The sequence below is a fragment of the Castor canadensis genome, chromosome 10 (assembly GCF_047511655.1).
Source record: "Castor canadensis chromosome 10, mCasCan1.hap1v2, whole genome shotgun sequence".
Classification (NCBI taxonomy): domain Eukaryota; kingdom Metazoa; phylum Chordata; class Mammalia; order Rodentia; family Castoridae; genus Castor; species Castor canadensis.
The window spans coordinates 70709813-70735372 of record NC_133395.1 but is presented as its reverse complement, the minus strand read 5'-3'; the positions used below and the strand labels follow the sequence as shown (position 1 = coordinate 70735372).

The 25560-nt window shown below is 31.9% G+C and overlaps 1 protein-coding gene across 5 annotated transcripts in view; it reads left to right on the top strand.

The window, feature by feature from the left end:
• Nbea (neurobeachin) overlaps positions 1-25560 on the top strand; it is a 643202-nt gene that overhangs the window by 155143 nt on the left and 462499 nt on the right. For all 5 annotated transcript variants that reach the window (XM_074043550.1, XM_074043551.1, XM_074043549.1 and 2 more), the window contains 6 exons: positions 13268-13376; positions 18031-18112; positions 18354-18477; positions 19307-19499; positions 21100-22116; positions 24264-24481. In XM_074043550.1, the coding sequence (XP_073899651.1) occupies positions 13268-13376; positions 18031-18112; positions 18354-18477; positions 19307-19499; positions 21100-22116; positions 24264-24481 (1743 nt within the window). The remainder of the gene's footprint in view (positions 1-13267; positions 13377-18030; positions 18113-18353; positions 18478-19306; positions 19500-21099; positions 22117-24263; positions 24482-25560) is intronic.

The following is a 25560-nucleotide window of genomic DNA, read 5'->3' as shown; positions in this document are numbered from 1 at the left end:
TTGATATTTTATTAAATTGGAAAAGTCTATTCCAAATAATAAATAGAGTTTCTCCCAACTCTAGAAACTAAGATCTTCCCTTGAATGTGAGATAGATTTTCTGGCTTGCTTGCATGATTAGTGAAGCCTGGTTTGTTTTTCACTGTTGATCAAGGTTAACATTGGCAGTCATTTGTCGTATCCATATGTACTACCTGATGTGATGTGATGAGAAAGACACTTTGTGTCTGTGGTACTCTTCCCCTACCCACAAACTAATCTTGACCCAGTCATGAGGAAGCATTCCCAAATTGATATCTGACCCGACTCTTCAGAATTATCAAAGGCATGAAAAACAAAGATTGGAAGACTGCCATATACTAGGAGAGTGTAAGGAGACATGAGAACTAAATGAAACATGGGATTACAGATTGGATCTTGAACACAAAATGGACATTACTGGAAAACAGGTGAAATCTGAATCAAGCCTATAGTTTAGTAAATATCATTATCAATGTTGATTTCTTAGTTTTGGCAAATGTACCATGGTTAGGGAGGATATTAACAATCAGGGGAGGATAGCTGAACAGTATATGAGAATCTACATACTATTTATTTTCTAGAATCTAAACATTTTCCAAAATAGAAAATTATATAAATGGAGAAGCCAAACTTGGATATATGCTGGAATAAAAAGCCAAACTGTTCTTGAATAGAGGTTGCTTGATTGCAGTCATTCCCAGATAGAATTCTTCTAGCAAATAATTCAAGTGGATGAACAGAATGTCCAAATGTTGTACCATATTACAGCTATGATACTTTTAGCTTATAAAACTTTTAAAGCAGGTCTTTTTAAGCGTCCACTGTGGAAGTAAAAATTCTCAACTTAGCATGTTTGTCTCATATTATTTTTAAACACTGTCACTTCTGGGTGACTTTTCCAATCATTACATTATAAAATATACTGTAGGAAGTTAAATGAGTGAACTTGCTGTTATAGACATGGGCCTATAGGCCTGTTATATGGTATGTTACAGATTTCTGGAGTATAGTGGCTACAGAGAAGCTTCCTTCCCATACACTATTTAAGCTGTTTGTCATCAGAAACATCAGAAACATGCAAGGATGCATAGTGTATGCTTGGACATGAGTAAATTATCAGAAGAGAAAACAAGAGAACTGGTGAGGGGGTTTGTCATGGGGTAGGTAAGCAGCTGAAAACCTATGTTAGAGCCCTAAGGTAAAGACAAAAAGCAGCAGATCTTGTTAGGTGTTTTGCTTTCAAAGATCCTTGCCTACCATTTCCTTTTGTCTTCCTTCTGCCCTTGCCCTAGTAGAATATTAACATTGTCTTCATGTAAGTGACTACCAGAGGCTCAGAGGTACCTAAAATGGTGGTGTAGTCCCTCTGTCCTAGCAGATTTGTTGGTGTATAGGATGATTGGAGTACTAGGACAGTGGCTTAGAGGCCAAGGTACAGGATTCACAGTTTGCCAGATTTAATTTCAGTGAGTCTACTGAGTGCTTTTCTTACATCACCACAGGCATCTCATCACTTAGAATTCACAGTCATGAGATCCGACCAGAACCCTATAAATAATAAAAAGTAACAGCTCACCTAAAGAGGCCTTGTTACCACAGATAGGAGAAAAGAGAGACTACTCAAACAGTGTCCCCAATGAAATGGAACCAGGGCAGAACACATTTTTACAAAGAACATTTAAGATTCAAGTAAGTACCAAAGGTGTTCCTTTCTCTTATTCCTGCTAATTTGAGCAGGCTGAAAGATCTCAAAACATGGACCGAAAATATCAAATAAGAGAAAAGATAATGCCTCAGAAAATAAGAGACTTAGCATATGACTACTAGAGAACTTGCAGGACAAAAATTATAGTAAATCTAGATATTCTGAAAATCTTTGTACTACTGAAAACTTAGAAATGTTGAAAAATTACCTTAAAAATCCATTTAAATGTATATCTGACACACAAAAGTAAGAATTTCCAATGCCTAGAATGGAAATCTATTGTAATAGTAGAAATGAGACTTTGGAAATAAGGTAATTTTTTTCAAGTATGCAGCTTTTTAAAATTCTAATTAATTTCTGGAAGGGAATGATAATAATTGGAAGCAAAACTCTATTGATAGATTTGATAGACTTTAGACTTTAGATTAGATACACCTTAGAAGGTATTGGTAAACTGGAAGATACATCTGAAAAAATTATCCGGAATGAAGCAACCACAAAAATGACCAACTCGAAAGGAGGGAAAGAGATAGGGAGAAAGAATGAAAGATTTTTAATATGACTAATAAAGGTAACAAAAGAGGAGGAGAGAAAAGGGAAGAGGCAATATTATAAGAAAACTACTGAAATTTGTTACAGAATTGATTTAAAAAAACCAAAACCCCGATTTGTCAGATTTGGGAAGTAAAATGAGCTGTGAACAGGGGAAATTAGTGTAATTTCACTGTAAAGTGAAAATACAGAACACCAAAGACATAGAACAATAAGGAGAAGCTACTTCTACAGGATCAAAAATAGAATATTTAAAAATAACACATTACTTAATTCATGAATAGACAGAGCCAGAGATGTAAGATGGAAGTTAAACACAGGATTTTAATATCCAGGAAACCTGCCATCTCAGATGGATAGACCTGTAATGTGCTTAAAGTGCTATGCTGTTTTTTAAGCAAAAGCAAAAAGTGAAATATTTTTGCACTGAAAAACTTGAAAGGCAATTACAGCAAATATACTGCATTGGTTGGGGGGGATGTTTTTATTGAAGGAAGCCATGTATATATGGGAGATGGGAGCACATGAGACTCCCATTTCTGCTTAACTTTATGGGAACCTAAAACTGCTTTAAAAAATAAAACATATTTAAAAGGGAAGGTGATAATGAAATGAGAAACTAAGAAAAATGTTTACCAGTTGGGGAATGTTATGAATGAGGAAGGAGGAGCATGATCTGTGTGTAAAATCTCTGTGTCTCTTTTTATGTCATTTTTTTTTTAGCTAGGTAAGGATATTACTTTTAATCAATAAGAGCTGATAAATAAATATTTAAATAAACAAAACAAATTTGAAGGCTAAAAAAATTAAAACTCAGTGAGGATGAAGGGAGACACCATATAGTGAGAAAGGCATAATTCACTAGGAAGGTAAAAGGATTTCAAATGCGTGTACTCATAATAGCACAGGTAAGACATGGAAAGTGAAAAATGGGCTAAATTTGAACAAGAAACCAACAGTTTGCAGATTTTAATGTATTTTTTCCTCTTAAAAATAGCAATCACAAAAAAAAAATCACAACAGTCTAAATTTATAAGAAATGTTCCATGGCTTTAGTAGCATACACATTCTTTTCATGCATACACTACATTCATGCAAATTGTTGAGCTGAGGATAGAAAATAGGCCCAATAGGTTGACATAAGTAGTTGACAACTACATGTGACTTTCTCTCTGCACGATACAATTAAGCAATAAATTAACTATAAAAATCAAATTTAGAAACTGGAAATACACACCTTCTAAAAGAAAATTATTAGTTAAATATAAAATACAATCAGAAGATAGTGAAAATTTTATATTTTTCCCCTTGTGAAATTCGGCCTAAATGATTTTGGAGACAGTTTACAGCTATGAACATTTATATTAGAAGAAGAAAGATACTCTGTTTTTCTCAGTTCTCAGTTTTATGCTTAGCTCTTTAATTCTGAGCATCAGAGGGCAAAAGGAAATAACTAATTAGGGCAGAAGCCAATGAAACAGAAAGCAAGAATATCAAGCAGAGTAACATCAAGACCAAAATGCTATCTTATTTACTTCTGAAATGCTTTGCAATAACCACTGTGATAAATATGGAATGGACTATTATCTCACATGATGAAAATTTTTACAACCTGAATACCAACATTGGTAATACAGTATTGCAATATAAAGTTAAGAAAATTTATAGTCAGTCTTTTTTGTCAATATGAGTTCATCAAATTATTGTCAAGTTGAGGGTGTAGAATACATGCATGGATAGTTTAACATCAAGACATCTTTCCATGTGACCTAAATATTAATAAGGGAGAATAGCTATATAATTATAATGACTATAAAAGATTTTAATAAAATTTAATGTCCTTTATCATTAAACTTCTTAGCAAATTGCAAATAGAATATAATTTCTTTAATATTATAGCATATATCTTCTCAAAAACTTCTCAGTTGTAATTTTGTAGAGAACTATTAGAATCATTTCCTTATAATAACTAATACTTAATGAAAGCCTGCTTTTACTACCCATGTTCAGCATACTGTCAGGTATTGTTATTTATAGAATATTTCACCTACAGCCAGCATAATTTTTTCCAAGTGCTTATGTAACAATTTCCAGGATGTATTATGGGTTAGGCTGTAAAACATAAAAAACAAACTTCAGGAAATTGAAAAAGTATTGGAATCAAACCATATACATTCTCAGGCCACAACAGAATTAAATTAGATCAAAGTAATCATCAGCAGAAAGAGATTTGTGAAATTTTAAGACATTTGGAAAGTAAACAATATAAGTAAGCCCTGGGTCAAAAAGAAATCACAAAGAAAATTAGAAGATAGTTTGAATTAAAGTAAAACCATAGCCTAGAACAATTTATTGAATCTTTTAAGTGTTGCTGATGGAAGGTAAAATTCTGCATCCATGTTCTATGAATTCTGTAGTTTCTTAAAAAGTGTCGTACCTAGCGTTAGGTATCTTTGCAAGATGAAGGAGACATATTTATTCCTATATTTGCACATTAGTGTTCTTAGTAGCTCCAAATTGGAAATAATCTGAAAGTCCATCAGCTAGTAAATAGATAAATAAAATGTTATCTGTCCATGTAGTGGAAACATTTACAGAATTAGAAGGTAACAAATTACTGATACATAGTATGGAATAATGACTCCTAAAAACATTATGCCAAAAAAAGAAATCATATGCAAAAAAACATATGTTGTAGGATTCCATTTATGTGAAATGTCAACAATACAGATTTGTGGTTACATGGGATTAGCAGTTGGAGTGGAGATTGAGTGAAAATGGACACAAGGTAACTTTTAGGATGATGAAAATGTTCTACAACTGAATTTTTGTGATAGTTGAATGACTTTATAAAGTTTTTTTTTAAAAAATCAGGAAGCTATATACTTATAAAGTGTTTGAATTTTGTGGTGTATGTATCATACCTCAGTAAAGCTAGTAAAATTTTTAAAATGCACATTTGAAAACTCTCAGAAAGCGTAGTATATTCTTATCAACTTGTTTTGATGAAAGGTTCCTCAAACAATTTGTAAACATATATAGGAAAAAATAATAAATTTGATGGTTGAAATAAAGGTGTTAAAAGACACCATAAAAAAGAGAAAAGAAAGGACACAAAAATGAAAGCAAGTATTTGCAGTTTATCTAGAGAACAGTGGTTTTGTATCCTTAATATGTATGAACAATCATGTAAATAAATAAGAAAAACCTTTGTGAAACTAAGGAGCATATACAGGAATTTCACTGGAGACAAAAGTCTTAATCTACAAATAAATGTGAAAACACTCAATTTTTGTAGCATTCAAGAAAATACAGATAAAAATTTCATTTAATACCCAACCAATAGTAAACTTTCAAACTTTTGACTATATCAAGTGTTATCAAGAAAGAGCATTAGTAGAAGCTTTCGAATCACTGGGGAAATTATATATTGGTACAGACATACCTGAGAACAATTTGACAATTTTAAAAGAGGTGGACATTATCTATAACTTGACATAGGGAAATTCTCATGTATGTGTACAAATGTTCAATGGAGCATCATTGATAATAATGAAACATTAGAAATAACGTAAAAGAACTAATAAATGAATTGAGGAATGTTTATGCGTTGGATGTATTCCGTAATGAAATTTAATGATTTATATTACTTAATATACCATGAATAATGCAGAAAGATACATAGCAATGATAACATTATTTAAATATCAAAAATATGCAGAGATCGTATTATGAATTATTGATGAATATATGCATATGCAATAAAAGTATAAAACATACATGACAATCAAAACCAAAAAATTTATAACAGTTGCTCTTAAATATCTTGAGGAGAGTGGATCATGTACAGGCATATTAAAGTACCTATAGTGATACTTTATTGATATTATGTGACTTGCTGTGTGTGTGTGTGTTTTATCGGCAGTCAAACCCAGGGTCTCATACATGGAAGGCAAGCACTCTGCCACTTGAGCTATGCTGCAGTCCCTTTTGCTTTTTCCTTTTGTTTCTCATATAGGGTCTTGTGCTTTTGCCCAGGTTGGTCTTGGACAGCTATCCTCCCTCAGCCTCTTGAGTAGCTGGTGTTAGAGGCATGTGCCATTGTGCCCAGCTTCTTTTTAAAAAAATACTTCATGTCTAAAAAAATAATTGAGCAGGGAAAAGAATAGCAAAGAAAAAGTAATACAGAAATTTGTTGCCACAAGTAAAAAAACAAGATTGGATTTAAAAGTACAACAGAAGAAATTAAATGTAAAGATACAAGTTCAAACCAGAATGTAAAATGACATTACATACTATGAAAAGCACAGTTTAAGTCGATGATGTTGTGGCCATTAACTTGAAAGAATCAAATATTTGTTTTAGTCAAATATTTCAGAGAAAATCCATTAGAGATGCAAATAGAACTTGGTGAAACACAGCAATGACTGGTATAGATAATAAGTCTCAGAACCAATTGAATAGAAATGTATAACGATATAGATAAATTGAGTAATACATTTGACTGTGGATACATGGTCAATCTGATATCCTTTGAGAATATACTTTGGTATTAAAGAAAAATTACAGAGAAAAGAGACTCATGTCTTTGATCATAAGTTTTACAAAGTAGGCAACAGATTTTACTGGCTACCATTTTCTAACTGTAATGCAATAAAAACAAATCAAAGAAAGAAAATTAACAAAAACTTAACTTCCTAGAAATTGAGAAACAATGCCAGGAATAGAAGAAAATAAAAAGGGATATCATATATTAGCAAAAACTTTAAAGTAAATAACTTCCTTATTGAAGAATAAAGAGAATAGTTAGAGGAATTTTGAATGCATATACAAAACTAGTTAAAGGACAACAAAATAAATTAGGAAGCACAAATTAATAAAGATGAAGCCTAACAGCAAGAAGCCATAAAATAAATCTTTTCAAAGGATATTTATTAAAAACATAATTTTTGAAGGACTAATAAAATGAAAAAGACTTTTTCATACCTCATTAAGATACATAGAAAGGAGAGTTGGAATGAAGTTTTTCAATTGAAGGGCATTTTAATAATTATTAAAAAATACAACTTATTGATAACACACAAAATGTTCAATTCCATTTTTAGTAATATCTTTTTATTTCAAATATTTTAATTGCTCATCTTGAGGGTTTTGCACAAACTGCTGCTTCACTAACTAAAATGTGGGAAGGTTTATGTAAGCTATTAAGAAACAAGATCAAAGTACAAACCATAGAAAATATCCTATTTTGTTTTACCAATAATCACTTTCTGATATTTCAGCAGGCTTTTCCTATGTTCCCTTAATGTATACCTGTGTTTTGATAAAGCTTCCCAGTAAACATTGATTGGTACATCTTGAATTGCATTCCAATAAATTACCTGTTCCTAACCAAATAGATATTGGTTAATATTTCAAAAAGTCTTGTAATTATCCTATAGAGTTAATGACTATAAAAGGCATACTAATGTCCAGTAGGTGATTAAATAGTGATTCTTACTACAGAATAATGTATACAATATTAGACAAAGGAAATTGGAAGTGTAAATAAAATTATGAATTGCTTCTTCTTCAATATCATTAAAATTTTAAACAGTGCAATAAATAAGGAGTCTTTAAAGTTTTACAAAAACTTGTCTAACTGAAATGGATAAATGAATAAAAATGTCAACAGACTTTGAAAAATAATATTATATATGTATTATATATATATTATATAAATATATAATATATATTTATAATAATATTGTAAATGTATTATAATAAATCATTGAGAATCTAAAGCAAGGAATAAGCTAAAAGAAAAGATAGAACAGAAAGCACATCACAATGTATGTTTAGATAATAAAAACATGATTAAAATTTAACTGTTCAGTAACTGGCAATATGAAATTGTTTAATTTCTGAATTGGAGATAGAAAAGGAAAAAAATCTCACCCCAAATCATATCACTCCGAATCCCCAAAGCCTCATGTTATAGAGAATAAACATTTGGATTTAAGGACTTCCAGATCATGTTCCTAAGCAGAGATGGAAGAATTTCAATTGTCCAAACCTGAAAAAATAAATATTAAATAGTAAAATAGAAATGCCCCTCCAAAAAATATAGTCAAACAAGGAAAGCGGCATTATAAAAATGTCATTCAAAATATTGACAGCTAAAGAAAGAATCAGAAAATTCTAGTGATTTCATATATATAATTACCTCATTCCTATCCCTGCAAAGCCAGCATGAGTCTTAGATTTCTCCCTTATAATCTCAACATTAGGTGTCTTTATTTACTGTTTCTTCCAATTTTGGGTGGGTGGAAATAGTTGCTATAAAATTCAAGGAGAATAGGGAGCTGAGGCTGACATTGGGTGATAGAAGTTAAGATTCCTGATTTTTCCATTTCAATGTTGGAGATCAAGCCAAAGCCTGCAAGAGTTTACCTTTGGAGTTGAGGCATGGTTTCCTAAATAAATTGAGGGGTAGTGGAGGATTATTTTAAATGTGATCTTATGACACAGCAGCGCTGGCACTCTGGTATGTTTGCAAATAGCCTCAATTGAGTCCCAACTAAGGCCTGTGGGCTTCATTCAAGTCAAAGGGATAAGACAGGAAATGCCCAGCCCTGGAATTAATCTCAAAGTCAAAAACAATCAAGTCTCAGTTAATGTAAGCAAAGAGAGAAGATTATTGGTAACAAAATTCTGTGACAATAAATTATAAGTTTGAACATAATACACAAGCATAATAAGCAAGGTGAAAAAAATGGTAAGAAATCATGCAATGTGATGTGCAGGGAAAGAGAAAATAAATGAGTAAAAGGCCAAGGAAGAATGTAATTCAAAGACAAACGTATTAGGAAAAAAGGAAGTAATTTTCCATAATATTTGAGCTATAGAATAATTTGCAGGCACATAAAATTCAATAAGCTCTCAAGACAAGATAAAGAACAAAATGAGATGCAAAAGGACCTTACAGTGCTAAGGAGACAATGACTCAAATGTGACTTTAGGAAATGTAATTAAAATATTGAAAATGCAATATGGAGGATAAAGAAACCATCTAAATGGAAATAGTTAATTATATATTAATTTTTGTTGTATTCATAATTATTTTAAAATCTGATAGAGATTAAAAAAAATACAGGGTATCTGCTATGATGATGAAAGTCACCTGAAGTTTTTTCTCAGTTTCATGTCCATTTCCTTTCTTTCTGTTAATTATGAATAAAATCATGTTTGATGTTTTACTTAAAATAAAACTAAGCAGGCTACAAAGATAAAATTAAGCAAGATACAGAGTAGCTAGGTGATAGTTAAGCATTTGTGAAACCATAGGCTTGACCCCCCCAACACTGCAGTCAGTCAACCAGCCAATCAGTAAATCAAAATAAAAGAAAATTTAATGAGTTTCTTCTATCCTTTACTCATTCTTACTTGCTTCCCTTTCCTTTCCTCTCATTCTCTTCTTCATGAAGAGATTTCTAGTGTTTTTTCTTACTTATTATGTTACTTTTGGGTAGTGAAATTTTAAAGCTTCCACTTTGTATTTTCCTGCAAAATTTGATTTCCTGTATTGTATATCATATAATATAAACTCTTAAAATTATTGAAAAAAATGAATTAAAATAAAAATACTCTAAAATGCTACAGGGGAAAGGCCAAGAAAGGAGTATTTATAGTGGTCACTAGATAAAATGGTCTTTCCAACGTTAACTACGAATTAAGAAATGTCATGGAAGAAGCTTTATATAATTTATTTAAGAAAATTAAAGTCCTTTATGACAAAAGAAAGCCCTTGAAATTAAAAAAGTGGAAAATATTTGTCAATTATGCGATAGAGGGATAATTTCCTTGATATTATTAGAATTTTTATGATCAGTAGGAAAGAAATGACCATACAGAGAAAACAAACTTGCCACAGGTCAGTATTAGGAAGTTTTTAGAAGTAGTAGTTTAAATGCTCAAAACACTTAGAGGACCTGACTCAAGTGGTAGAATGCTTGCTTAACAAGGATGGGTCCTTTAGTTCAATCATGAGTACCACAAAAACAAAAACTTTTGAAAATTTGTAAGCATTTCTTGCATATGAAAATGTTTACTTTTTATATATCAAATTGACTATTATCATTTTACATGGGATTGTAGAGCTTATGGTATAATGAATATATGCCTGAATGGTAGAAATATGAATGTATATACTTTTGGAGGTCAGTTTGGCAAGATTTCATAAAAAAATGAAAATATGAAAAATTTTAACCCTGTCATTTCAGTTAAAAGAATTTGAAATAACCATAGAAATGTCTAAAGATTTATCTAGAGGAAAGTTTGTTTATGGTAGAAAAAAATCAGAAATAACAAAAATCTCCAACATCAGTGAATGGATAAATTAATTATGCTAAACTTTTGTTATCAATTCAAAAAAATTTTGGGGAGGTACTACAGTGTTTTGAGCCATTCCCTTGGCCCTTTTTTCTTTATTTTATGAATAGTTCCTATTTCTGTCCCCTGAGTAGCTGGGATGGCAATCATATGCCTCCATGTTCAGCTTTTATTGATTAGATGGGGTACTGAGAAATATATATGTTGATTTAAAGGAAGCAAGCTACAAAATTATGTTATATAAAATAATATTCATTATGGTAATATCTTTTCTATTTATATGTCATGTATACATTTATGTCTATAGTAATTAAATCTGGAAGAACATAAAGTGATATTTATAATGATTATATCTGGGCTATTAAATTAAGAATTTTTAAAAAACCGTTTCTACGTATTATTCTCTGAATTTATTCCAAGAACTATTTCTTAGATGATCCAAAAAAAAAGATTGTTTGTTTTGTAAAGAAGGGAATTGGAATATATTTCAGTGGAATGTTTTGTATGCTAATAGTCTCTAATTTGCATGAATAAAAGGTGATTATATTTTTTTAAAACATACATTTACACTTTTGATCCAAATGGGCAGAAATTTTATAAAGTTCGAAAGGTAAAGTAAACAGGCATTAAAGGTTAGAGTCTGATTGGGTTTAGGTGATAAGCAGGTTTATGATATGAGTTTCTATGATAAGTGTCCTACTGAAATCTTTCCTGAACTGACTCCATAGAGGTAGGTCTTTTATTAGAGGCCCTAGGGGAAATAAAATCATGTCATGTACAGGATCAGTACACCTAATTCCTGCCTGAGTTGGTAGATGGCATTTTTAGCTCTCTCTTGACTACTTGCAGCAAAATTTATTGGTAAGCAGTTTGTTTGTTTGTTTGTTTATTTAAATGTAAATGCAGGAAGAAGCTGACCCATCTCTTCCATGGTATTTGCACAGTTGTCTCAAGTTTCCCCAAAACCTAGACTTAAGCATCTGTATAAGCATTTACATTGGAGGAGATAATTAAGAGGTCATTAATTTTTTGATAGCTGAAGTTGTAGTGATACAATGAAGAAATTATTCTAAATTCCAGGTAGGCCAATTTAGACATGGTTTCTCACTGTTCTGTATACAAGAGTGACATACCAAGGACAGTGTTTTGGCATTTCTTCTTTCCTGATTAGGAGCAAATGGAAGCCCCAGGCCCACTTTTTTGCTTGTGGCTTAAATTAGAAGAGACATAAGCTTTCACCTTCATCAATTCCATAATACCCATAAGTCTTATTTTTTGTTTTGTTATAGCCAGTTGACCATTTTCAATCTTTTTTTTTTTTCTTCCTTTTTCAATCTTAGATTAAGTGTTTTGTAAACAACACCAATAGAACTAAAGCCCTAGCTTTCTCTTGGGTGTAGGTAAATTTACTATTACCCTCCCTGGTCTGAGAAGGGCTGGGTGAAGGGATCAGCTGTCCTGTGTCTTTGTTGTGGAATATTGAGCTTGAATATTGAGAAGTGAGGATTTGAAGATGAGTGGTAACAACATAAATACTTCATCATTTAATTTGTTTATTAAGGTAACTATAGCTGCTAGAGCATAGGAAGTTTTATTCATTTATCTATTAGTCTCTTTCTTGTTAACTTAATATTCAAATGGATTTTCCCCAGAAGATGATAGCTCTTATAAGTAGTGATTAAGAGAGACAGGACACTTCTTTTGTCTTAAACTTATCATATGGCTCCATGTTGCTGGCTTGTGGAAAGAGCATGGAAAACATGTCTGTTTGTCATTCTATGGATGAAACTTAGGAATTGTCCACCTCTTTTCTGTGTACATTGGCTGGAACTCAGTTAAATTACCACATCTACTTATAAGAGAGGCTAGAAATGTGGCAGGAAGAAAGGAATAACAATTTGGTGCTTACATAGTCAGTGTGTGTTATACTTATATAAACAAGGAAGATAGGAAATACTTAGGGTTGGTGGCCAAGAAGATACAGCTCTAGAATTCTAATAAAATAACAATAATGAGAAGCATGTTGTAATTCCTTGAGCTAAGTGTTCCAGGAGGCTTTTACTAGAACCTTCTTACCTGTATATGGATATATGCAGATCTGTAAATGAGCTAAAGTAACTTGAAAAGTTGTTTTTTCACCCCATTGGCAGACCACAAATATAAACAATGATGAGATGTAGTATTATTTTACTTCATGAGTCTAATATCTTACTAGAATATTCACTTTTAACTGTAATTTCAGATTTTTTGATATTAAGGTTTGTTTCACACTATTTTATAAACTTTGAGTTACATAGTCTGAGTGTTAGGGTTACTAATTTTAAAACAATAGCTTGAAAACAATAACTATCAACATTTATATAAGGTTATATTATTTGTATATTTCACATTTTAGTTGTTATGGCTATCTTAATTGAGAAGTGTTAAAATAACAATCTTGAGGCTTTATAAGACAGCTGTTATAAACTGTTGTTTCTGTCTGTGGGTGGAAGTTCATAAAAATTATTTACTTGGATGATTCTTTATCTGCTTATAAATGTGCTTTCTTATCCAGAAGTCATGTGATCTCAGACGCCAGTGTTTCATGGTTTTTTTTTTTTTTTCCTCCCTTTTCTCCAGGAGAAAAGTTGAAATTATGCACACCCATAGTCTTTTCACTCTTCTTGGAGAAAGGCTAATGTTGCATACAAACACTGTGACCGTCACCACATACAACACACTTTATGAGGTAAAAAAAAAACTGTGTGATGAAAATTATAACTGTATACAATGGAAACCTTAATCTGTGTAAGATCAGTAATTGGTTAGTTAGTCTGAAAAGCCAGTTAAAAATAAAGATGAACAAATACCTTATATTTTTATTTTAAGACATGAACATGTACAAATTATTTGCTAATGTTGTTATATTGGTTCAAAGCCTATTTTTATTTTTATTTTTTTGTATGGGTTGGCAGATTGGCTTAACAGTTGTTCTCACTTAAATTATACTCATTTTGTATTACATTTTTAGTTCTGCTTCCACATGCCTTCCTCTCCACCCCACTTTCTAATATGTAGAAAATAACATTAAGATAGATTTCATATTGAGATAAAATGTAGCTAAGAACGATTCATAAAAATGACATTGAAAATACCTTTAGATCTCATTGTTTCGATTTAAAATTCCTTCCTCATCATTTCTAACACATGGTCATACAGCTTTGGATTTATTGTTTTCTATGAAATGTATATACTGCCTAATGCTGGCTGTTTTTATTTTTAAAATGCCAATAAAATATCAGAACTATTCCTTTATGTTAACCTTAATTCTACTTTCCTATAACTGATTTTCAGTGATCTGAATGTTTTTCTTTAGGGTGAGTGTTGGCAAACTACCAAAACTTTTTTGTGTAGGTACAAACAATGTTTTTGTGTAGGTGCAAGATGAAGATGGTTTTCATATTTTTAAGTGTTGTAAATTATCATAAGAAAATAATGCATGACATTTCAAATATATAAAATGGAATTTCAGTGTCCATAAATAGTTTTGTTGAAACATAGCTACAGTTACTTGTTTCGGTATTCCCTATGGCTGCTTTTGCACTGCAACAAAGAGTGTTTGTCATATGCTCCTGTATAGCTGCTTGGCGGCACAGTAGTAATCACAGTGATGCAATACCTCAGCAGTGTTTCTTGTACTACATGTATTGCTGAACCTAACCTTTTTTTTTTAATACCAGTGCACACCTAGTAGGTCAAAATAGGAAAAACTGATTTCTAATCTCACACTTTTTTTAAAGACAGTGGGCTGTGAATTTGTTTTTTATAGATTTAGATGGCAAGGCATTTGCCTGCAATAGCATTATAGTCATGCTAAAAAAAAACTTATCAGCATTACTAGACTAGATACATATAATATCATAACTCAGAAAAGTAGTGTTTATAATATAAAACAGAATTATCTCATCATTACATATTTCACAAATAAAAAAAAATTCTAAATGGAATTGTCATGCAGTTTTAAGTTAATAAATACTCATTAAAATTTTTTGGAAAATATAGAAAAGAATCAAAATAAAATTTATCCATATAATCTCTATTAAGGCTTAAGTTAAAAATGTATATAATTTTTTTCAAATCACTGTTTTCTTTCTCTTTCACACACACATGCCCATCTTATAAGGTACCATCTTATATATAGCTTTGTATCCTTGTTTCCACTTAAATATATTGCAAATCTTTTTATTACAAAATACTCATACATAACTGAGGAGAGCAAACTTTTCTGGTAGAGACAGATTGTAAAAAGTTTAGACTTTGGGGGTTATATGATATCTGTCACAACTGTTGAGCTCTACATGTATATCTTAGAAGCAGCCATAGACAGTGTGAACCAATGGGCTGTGTTCAAATAAAATCGCATTACAAAAATAGAGGTAGGCTACATATGGCTCCAGGCTTAGGTTTTCTGACCCCTGGTTTATAACATAGTTTACTATTTTATTTCATATTTTCTTTGTTTTATGTTATTAATAAATGTAGGAGTGGTAGCCCTTTGGATGAATGAAAACATAGCTCCTCTAATTTATTGTTTCTAAGCATAATATATACACTTTGTGTCATTCGTTTCTTAAATCACACAATTTGTGGATGCTACCCTCTAAAGCAATGCAGTAGCTTTTTTAGTTTTGTTTCAATATTTACATGCAGAGCTAAATATGCACTAATAGGATATCTACCCTTTGAAGAGTAGGGTGAGGTTATTCCATTTCTTTCTGTTTGCTTGTTTTTTGTGGGTTTTTTTTTTTTTTTTTTTTTGAGATAAGTTCTTTCTATGTAGCCTAGGCTGGCCTTGAGCTTGAGATTCTCCTGCCTCAGCCTGCTGAGTGTTGGGATTATAGACATAAATTACTATGCCAAACAATTTCTTTTCTTGATTCTGATATAAATATTTCCTTAATAATAATAGCTACTTTTTGTTGGGTACTTCTTAGAATAGTCATCTTTCTGAGTGCTTTATATCCATTGTTTCAATTCTCTACCCTATGATACTGGTAATATTATTGCCAGACAAACTGAAACTTGGTTAAATAATTTGCTTTATAACACTAAATTGGTTCTATAACTAAAATAGGCAGGCTATTTAATATATGTGTACAAGGCAAACATGTTAGAATCTACCTTCAATTGACAGCATTATAGCCCTTCTGTGAATCAAAACTCCACTACAATGTCAGGTTAGGTTTCTGAATGCTAGTGTCTAGTATTGATTAACTTGTGTTATGTAATTTTAGTACCTACTCACTGCTTTGGCCAATGATGTATATCTGAGTTTAATCATTATTTAACCTATGTGAATTTCTGACCCTTCGCTTATTTTGAGCTATTATTAACAGTAGAGTAGAAGGTCAGTGTAGTCAAAAAGATTTTGAGTTCATAATGAGCTCATTCTAAAAAGAAAAGGTAATATAAATATACAAAAAATGTCAATAAACAATGATGGTAAATGTTTGTTGCACATCATTGATTACACATAATAGTAAAAGGACTCTTCGCTTAAATCTTAATACTACTAACAAACCAAATTGGAATGATAGAAAGTGGATTACTGTTTCTGGATCACCAAAGCTTGAAGATTGTATCATTTTGGCTAGTAGCATCTGGTTGCAAAAAAACTAAATCTACATGGGACGTATAACTTAAAATTGAGTTAACGTTAGTAAGTGAAATTTAACTTAAAAAGAAAACTTATTTAATCTAACTGGCCAGTTTATTAGATAGATGTGGTAATTGTTATCCTCATTGTTAGATGATAAAGCAGGGATTTAAAAACACAACAGCATAAAGATTGGTGATACTTTGAGATAGATTTCATTTCCTGTACAATGTAATTTCTTTTCTTTTGGTGGAGAAAGTTTGGATTATTTTCTATCTTAGAGTAGTACAGTCTGGTTTTTCTCCCAGATTGACTGCTGTTATTTTTAATCTATTATTTGTAACCAGAATTTTTCTGGAATCTTGTTCATTAGGCTTTTCAGGAAGATTGGTATGAAAATTTCTTGTTATATACCAACCACTAATTCATCATTCTTTGGTGTAAGGTTTTCAAAGAACATTTATCACACATCTTAGCAATGTTTGAGTAATAGTGCATGTTTGGAGTGTTTTGTTGAGAAAAATTCTGACACCATTTAGTTTTAACAATAGAGTGTTCAGTTTTTGGTAAAAGTATCTAACTGAGGAGTGTGGGAGTAATTATGCCCAATATTTATCATTTAAGTAAGAAGCCAGTTTTATTTCAAGTCAATACCTTTTTGGTATACATTCCTAACTGATAAACCTGTGTAAATTTCCTGTCTTCCTTTAGCTTGAGCAGAAAGGGAAGAAAAGTGCCACTTCTAGATGCCATGGTTCTTTTCTAATCAGAAGGGATCATTCCTTGTCTGAATTTACCTTTTCTATTCCCAACTTTTGCAATATAGCCATGTACAACTGGTCTGTAAACTAATATTAATATTTTTGCCCCATTTTCATTTGACTTAGGTTAAACTGTTTTAAAAGATTTATTGAGAACTTAGCATGTTAAAACTAAGTAGGAAATAAAATCACTGATATAAAGTGATTTTTAAAGAATATAGCCTCATTGGGTTTATGTACATTTAACAGTAAAGGTAAATATAGGTTAAAGCCTAAAATAGTAGGTTTTATAGTATAACAGTCATAGATAATATTATTTATATGTAATTCAGTTATCTTTTCCATCATGTAACAAATATTGAGTACTAGGGTATGTCAGCCACTCCTAATCATTGGAATGTAACAGAGAAGAAGAAATACAAAATCCTGCACTTGTTTAGCCCATGCTTTAGTGAAAATTTACCAGGTGTTTTAGGATTCAATCTTTCCTCTACCCGGTTATCTTGTATCATTTTTTGTTATTTTAAAGAGATTAAAAAAAATTCAGATGTAACAGTGAGCCACATTTTCAGGCAGTTTTCCTTCTTGTACTTCAGTTTTAAGGCTTAGACATAATTTTCTTGTTTACTAATTTTCTAATTTTTAAAATTGATGACACAAGTCAGCATAATTCACAACATAGGTGAACGTTAAAGATGTATATTGAAAAGGTGTTTCAAACAATAAATTCATGAATTACCTAATTAATCTTTCCTTCTATAATAGTCTGAAGTCATTGTGTCTTGTTTTTGTCTTTCTCTGAAATATAAAATTTTATAAATATAGACTTTATGAGTTTAACAGTATGTGTAATTCATAAAAAAAGACCCTAAGAAGAGTTGTTTTGATGATTTGAACCAAATTGCCATTTTTGCAGATTCTTTACATATTTTACAATTATGATTTAAATTATTTTCTAAGTGAAGTTCAAATTCTTCATCTTTCAGATCTTGACAGAGCAAGTGTGTACTCAGGTTGTACACAAACCACATCCAGAGCCAGATTCTACAGTGAAAATTCAGAATCCAAGTGAGCAAATGGCAGTTCTTTACTATTATGCAGTTGATACATGGCAATGTGTGACTCTAAATCAAAATTTTTTCTGACTGCTTAAATCATTACAGTGTTTACCTTGTTCATGACTCTTATGACTCAACTATCATAGTGCTAAGTACTTAGCTTAAAATTAGCAAGTATGATGCCTATCTTAGTTGCATATATGATACAGTTATAAATGAAATCTGTGATTTACTTTCTGTTTTTTTTACAGTGATTCTTAAGGTGGTGGCAACTTTGTTGAAAAACTCAACACCAAGTGCAGAACTGATGGAAGTTCGTCGTTTATTTTTATCCGATATGATAAAACTTTTCAGTAACAGCCGTGAAAATAGAAGGTAAATAATTGAATGCTACAATGAACTTTTTTCCCAACACTTAATCTTTTCTCTAACCTTAATTTTCAGTCTTTCAATTAAAAAAATTTCAAGTCTTTCTATATTGCTGAAAACTCGTAATCATTAGAAAAACATTGTATGTTTCTTTGATAAAATCTATATTCAGCATATTTTTATTTGTTTTTATATTCTTTTGTTTAATTATTCAGGTATATTTTAATTGTATATAATATAAATAAACCTGTACTAATATTGTTCTATTTCAATACTTGTGTATCACCAACAGTACTTTAAATTCTAATAGTGTCGAATTTACACATATTCATGTATGCTTTCCCTTGTTTGTCTTATGTCTGATTGTTATCATACATTTTAAAGCTGCTTAGCTAAGACTTGAGGTATAGTCTAAGACCATGAACTTGTATCTGAGGTTGTTTTCCAAGCCTTTAGTGTAACTAACATTGTCTATCATGTGTGACACACTGAACTGCGTGTGATATCTTAGTCACAGGGTAGGTAGCCTTGGTACAGTCCAGTGCAGACGATAATCATAAATCATTTATTTATAATGTATTAGGTACATTGTGAACATGAAAGGTGGTGAGAATGTAGAGAAACAATAACTAATTATGACTGAGAGAGCTGGGAAAGTGATTTTAAATAAGAATTGAGATTTTCCCAGTAGAGAAAATGAAGTTGTTGAATACAGAAAAATTGTGCACCTGTCTTAATTTAGGTCAGATCATATTTGTACTATTTTATCCAGATTTCATGACAGTAAATTCCAATTTAATTTTCATATGTTAATGAAATCTTTTTTCTTACTTAGATGCTTATTGCAGTGTTCAGTGTGGCAGGATTGGATGTTTTCTCTTGGCTATATTAATCCTAAAAATTCTGAGGAGCAGAAGATTACTGAGATGGTCTACAATATCTTCCGGATCCTTTTGTATCATGCAATAAAATATGAATGGGGAGGCTGGAGAGTCTGGGTGGATACACTCTCAATAGCACATTCCAAGGTATCAGGCATTTAACATATTCTGTCATAAATGGCTATAAACCCTCATCTGGTGCCATCTTGTGGACATCTTAGGCTATGGCAGATTCTTTTCTCCTGTTTTTTTTGTTCTCTTTTCTGTTTTTTTCTACCATCTGTTCTTAGACTGTTATGGCTTAAAATTATCTTGTAGATTATTTAATTCAAACACAAAGTTTATAAATTAGGAACTTTAGATGCTATCTCTATCAGATTTAAGTATGTGAGTCTGAGCTGATTGCTATTTTAGGTACAACTAATCTTTGTAAATGTTTCATAAGTCTCTGAAATACACTTTTAAGGACATTTTAAAAGTAGTTTTCCTTTCATTTTCAGGTGAATTATAAATACAGTTAAACTATTTAGTGACATCAGTGAGACTTTGATTGTAGTATCTTTTCTTTATTTTTAATCCCAACAATCTGTCTATAAAAATATTCCTTGATCTTTGATAAAGTTGTAAAATGTATGAGTATATACATGTTCTATTTTAGATATTCAGAATTATGATTTCTCATCACGTAGTGTTATAGAAGAAGCATGGGCATTAAAAGTTTGGCTTTTAACCCAGCTTTGTCATAATTGAGTTTTGTGATTTTAGGAAATTCATTTTTAATAGGGATTAGAAAAATATTTTAAGTGGACAGACAGGAAACATTTTAGGCTTTATGGTCTATACTGCCTCTGATAGAACTACTCAGCTCTGCTGTGTCATGTAGAAAGTAGCCACAGAGGACATGCAAAGGGATGCACGTTGTGTATTGTAACAAAATTTTATTTATCAAAACAGAGGACAAGCAGATTTGGGGTATTAGTGGTGGATTGCCAACCCCTTTCTTTTCTTTTACCCTTTTCTTTTTCTAAAGAAAAGCCAATCAAAAGTTCTGTTAGCCTGTGATTTAAATATATGTCAGTATCATCTGTTGCTACTAAGAATTTTGAACTTTAAAAAATTAGGCAAGCTTTTATTTGTCACAGTTTGCATCTTGTAATATATTGGTACCTCACCTTTATCGTTACTTTAACAAATTTGAAAATACCAAAAAGAAGGCATTGCAAGTCTATGTACAAAAAAAATTCCATTATTCCTAGACAAGCCCATGTGAAGTAACAAGTTCAAACTAGCCTGTATAAGCAAAAACATTTGTTTAGCAGTTTATAGATATTTATTTAGCAGGTACACTTAGGAGCAATAGATGGTGAAAACTAACATAGCAGTAGTAGTTTGGATGATATATATTATTATTTGCCAATTCCCATTTGAACCTAAATAAATGTATAGGAGTTAACTGTCATATTAGGTTGGATAACATTGAAATACTTAACCTAAAGAAAAAGAACCTTTAATATTACTAGTTTACCTGTGTGATTTCAAGTAAGCCATGTAATAAATCATATATAGCTATATGTGATGATTATGTTTGAAGAATAAATTAAGCATGTCTTAGGATTTCATAAGCTATTTAAAATCTTAAAATTCCTGGTATCATTTTTGCTATTATTACCATGATTTTATTTGTATTATTTATGTTATACTTCTTAGCATACAAAATGCTTCATTGTTTTCCCTGTTTATTCTCAAGGTCACTTATGAAGCACATAAGGAATATCTTGCCAAAATGTATGAAGAATATCAAAGACAAGAGGAGGAAAACATTAAAAAGGGAAAGAAAGGGAATGTGAGCACCATTTCTGGTCTTTCATCACAGACAACAGGAGCAAAAGGAGGAATGGAAATCCGTGAGATAGAAGATCTCTCACAAAGCCAGAGCCCAGAAAGTGAGACAGATTATCCTGTCGGCACAGACACTCGAGACTTACTCATGTCAACGAAAGTGTCAGATGAAATTCTTGGAAATTCAGATAGACCTGGGAGTGGAGTACACGTGGAAGTGCATGATCTTCTAGTTGATATAAAAGCAGAAAAAGTAGAAGCAACAGAAGTAAAGCTTGATGATATGGATTTGTCACCAGAGACTTTGGTGGGTGGAGAGAATGGTGCCCTTGTGGAGGTAGAATCTTTGTTGGACAATGTGTACAGTGCTGCTGTTGAGAAACTCCAGAACAATGTTCATGGAAGTGTTGGTATCATTAAAAAAAATGAAGAGAAGGATAATGGTCCATTGATAACATTAGCAGATGAGAAAGAAGAACTTCCCAATAGTAGTACATCTTTTCTCTTTGACAAAATACCCAAACAGGAAGAGAAACTGCTTCCTGAACTTTCTAGCAATCACATCATTCCAAATATTCAGGATACACAAGTACATCTTGGTGTCAGTGATGATCTTGGATTACTTGCTCACATGACTGGAAGTGTAGACTTAACTTGTGCATCAAGCATAATAGAAGAAAAAGAGTTCAAAATCCATACAACTTCCGATGGAATGAGCAGTATTTCTGAAAGAGACTTAGCATCATCAGCTAAGGGGTTAGAATATGCTGAAATGACTGCTACAACACTGGAAACTGAGTCCTCTGGTAACAAAATTGTACCAAATATTGATGCTGGAAGTATTATTTCAGATACTGAGAGATCTGATGATGGCAAAGAATCAGGAAAGGAAATACGAAAAATCCAGACTACTGCTACGACACAAGTAAGCTATCTTACATGAATTCTATAAATAAATAAAAATGCATTGAATATGCCAGGCGTGGTGGTACACATCTGTAATCCCAGCACACAGGAGGCTAAGGCAGAAGGATCACAATTTTGAGGCCAGCCTGGGCTGCATAGAAAGATACTATCTCAAAAAAAAAAAAAGGCATTGAACATAGAGTTTTTAGCTGCAAAGTGTAGTAATTTATTGCCAATTATATCATGATTGTATTCATTTGATGTCTAATACTAATTTTTAGGATTGAATAGTATAGTAGCATATGTATTCAAAGTGAAAAGTATCTAAATTATATTTGTAGTTCTGCCACATTTTTCGTTGTAACTTTGCTCAACCTCTCTGTGCCTGAGATCCTTATATAATTCAAGACATTATAGTAAATTAAATTATGACCTTTAATGTCTGGCAGTTGTTACATTTTATAACTCTGTGACTACATTTACACCTTTCATACTTGAAATACTCATTCTGAATACTTGATTAGCATTAACCTTTTGAGCTCCTGGCACACATGGTTCTGTGGATTGTAGAAAAGAGGACTTGCAGCTCAGATTGAACTCATAAAAGAGGGGAAAGGGAAAAGAGAACTGTTACTTATCAAGTGCCTACTGTGTTCCAGGCACTATTCTAGATGTTTTCAGATTTAATCCTCAAAACAACCCTGTGAGGTAAATAATACAGCTAAGAAAATTTAGAACTACTAGCAGTAAGAATTTCTTTACAAACACATGGATTAGAAATTTGCTTTGAAAAAATTGAACATTTTTAGAGCTGGTGGTTAGGAAATGTTAAATGCTACAGTTTTGCTCCTGCCATAGTAAAGGTAAACATTTAATGTTTTCAGATACAGATTTTAATTCTTTTCAACTTTGAGTTATGACTATTTCTAATTTTGGGGGCTAAACAATGCCTTATATTTAAGACTGTCTGAAATTATAAAACTTTTAATTATTTGTATTTTCTTATCCTTTGAGTTTCTTACTTGCCTTTTAATGTCATTGAAATTAAATTTAACATGTTTCCATTACAGTTGTACTATAAAGAGTCAGCCATGCCTTACTGGTGTTTTGAACTCCAGTAAGAATACTGTATAATATATTCTTGTGTGTGTGGGGTGGTGGTATTTTTATTTTTTCTTTGTTAACTGCCAGTTTCCATTTTTGTGGTAGTTGTACTATAGTGATAATTGACAGGGGATGGAATATTGAATTAGGTACAGATTTAAAATAAAGATAACTGGTGCACTGTTTATTGAACACAATAATCTCTAGACTTGCCTCTTGTTCACTGGGAGTGCATAAGCATTTTTCTGGTTTGTTTTCCCACTCAGTAAATGCATTTATTATTCTGAAGTGTTGTGAATGAAATAGACTTTGAAGTAAACTTGAATCCATGCTCAATTCTTCTAACCATGTATTTATAGTTAAAACTAGCTGATGACCTATATCCAGTATGCTTTATTTCGTTCATGCTTACCTCCATGAGGAACTCATGTGATCTGCTATGAAGATCTGTAGCAAGGTGGAAGGATCTGGTTGTCATAGTGAGCTTTGGTGCTAACCTTTAATTACCACACCTAGTTTCTGCAGTGTAAAAGTAGAAGCTAGGCTCGTGGTGCTCATGACTATAAGCCCAGTTACTTGGGACATGCTGAATCAGGATGATTGTGGTTCAAGGTCAACCCAAGCAAAAAGTTCAAGAGACCATATCTCAACCAATTAAAGCTGAGTATGGCAACATGCACCTGTCATCCTAGCCAAGCAGAAAACATAAATAGGAAAATTGTATCTTTGCCAGCCTGGGCATAAATGCCAGACCCTATCCTAAAAAATAGCTAAAGCAAAACCAGCTGAGTTCATGGCTCAAGTGGCAGAGCACCCTGAGCTCTAGACCCAGCACTGCAAAAACAATGCCAACAAAACAAAGAAGCTATAAAATCAGCCTTTTCAACTCAAAAGGATTTTTATGAAGAGAACTACAGGTGAATAACATATTTAAAATGTCTTTCCCGACTAAAGTTCTGTGAAAAGTGTTAATTACTCATTCACTTTATTATCCACACTGTTTTAATTATTAAATCAGAAATTCTTTCATGCTCCACAAAAGTTCACCCTTTGTTTCTTTAGGCTGTTCAGGGTCGATCAATCACCCAACAAGACCGAGATCTCCGAGTTGATTTAGGATTTCGAGGAATGCCCATGACTGAGGAACAGCGGCGCCAGTTCAGTCCAGGCCCCCGGACTACAATGTTTCGGATCCCTGAGTTTAAATGGTCTCCAATGCATCAGCGACTTCTCACTGATTTGTTATTTGCATTAGAAACGGATGTACATGTTTGGAGAAGGTAAAAATACTTCTTTTCTATAAATATAACTATTTTCACTGAAGAAAATGGATATTTTTATTTAATGGCAACAATTGATTCTTAAGTGATTTATATCACTGAATAAAACTCAAAATTGAATTTATTAAAAATAATTAAATATTCAATTTTTTTATAGAAAGATAAGAATTTTCATAAGGCCTGGAGCTTGCATCAATAGATATGCAACAATGTAGACTTAAAAGAATTAAAAGGCAAAAATTTTAAATCTGGCATTGCCTATTCTATTTTTTTTTTTTTAAGTTTTAGCAAGGATTTGTTTTAGTATAACAGGATAAAGTAAGACAAGGGGGCAGAAGTAGAGAAAAAAAGAGAAAGATTTCCTGTTTTCCATTCAGGAAATGGAAGCAAAGACTCAAAGTAGTGGCCCCCGTCTCTTAGTCTTATACCGAAGAGCAAGGGAAATACACAACAAAACAAAGAAGCTATAAAATCAGCCTTTTTATAATGGATCTGGGTGGCTGTTAAAACAGGGAGAGGTCATCCTGGCCTACCTAAAACACAGAGATAATAGGTGTGCTTTAGAACTTCCCTGTATTAGACATGATTATTTTCCACCAATCCAAGGATCCCTATAGCTTGGTAACATCTCCAAGAGGAAAGCAGAAGCAGATAGCTCCTCTGTCTCTGGTTCCTGCAGCTTAGCAGTTAAAAGAGATGGGAGGGGCTGGCTGCTCTGGCAGCCTTTACTTCCTTTTTCCAATGTCAGAGTCTGGCCCTTTATAAATATTTATTAAAATAACATAATTTCCCTGTCTCCTCATCTATTTTTCCTTCCTCATTCCCCCAAAACAACTTCAATCGCTTTTAATCTTAAAACAGTCATTGCCTACTCTCTATAGAAAAAGATTTAATTAAAAAAATCAACTTTGGTTTATATTTCTATAATTTTGGCCTTTTCCTGTTAAAATTAATACTGTGTGCAAAATTTATTTGTGGTAAAAGTATTCTAGCATATACTGCTAAACTGAAATTTAAAATGATTTCATATTTGTGTTTTTAGAGATCATACTACTTAATCCGTTAGAGTATATCAGTTC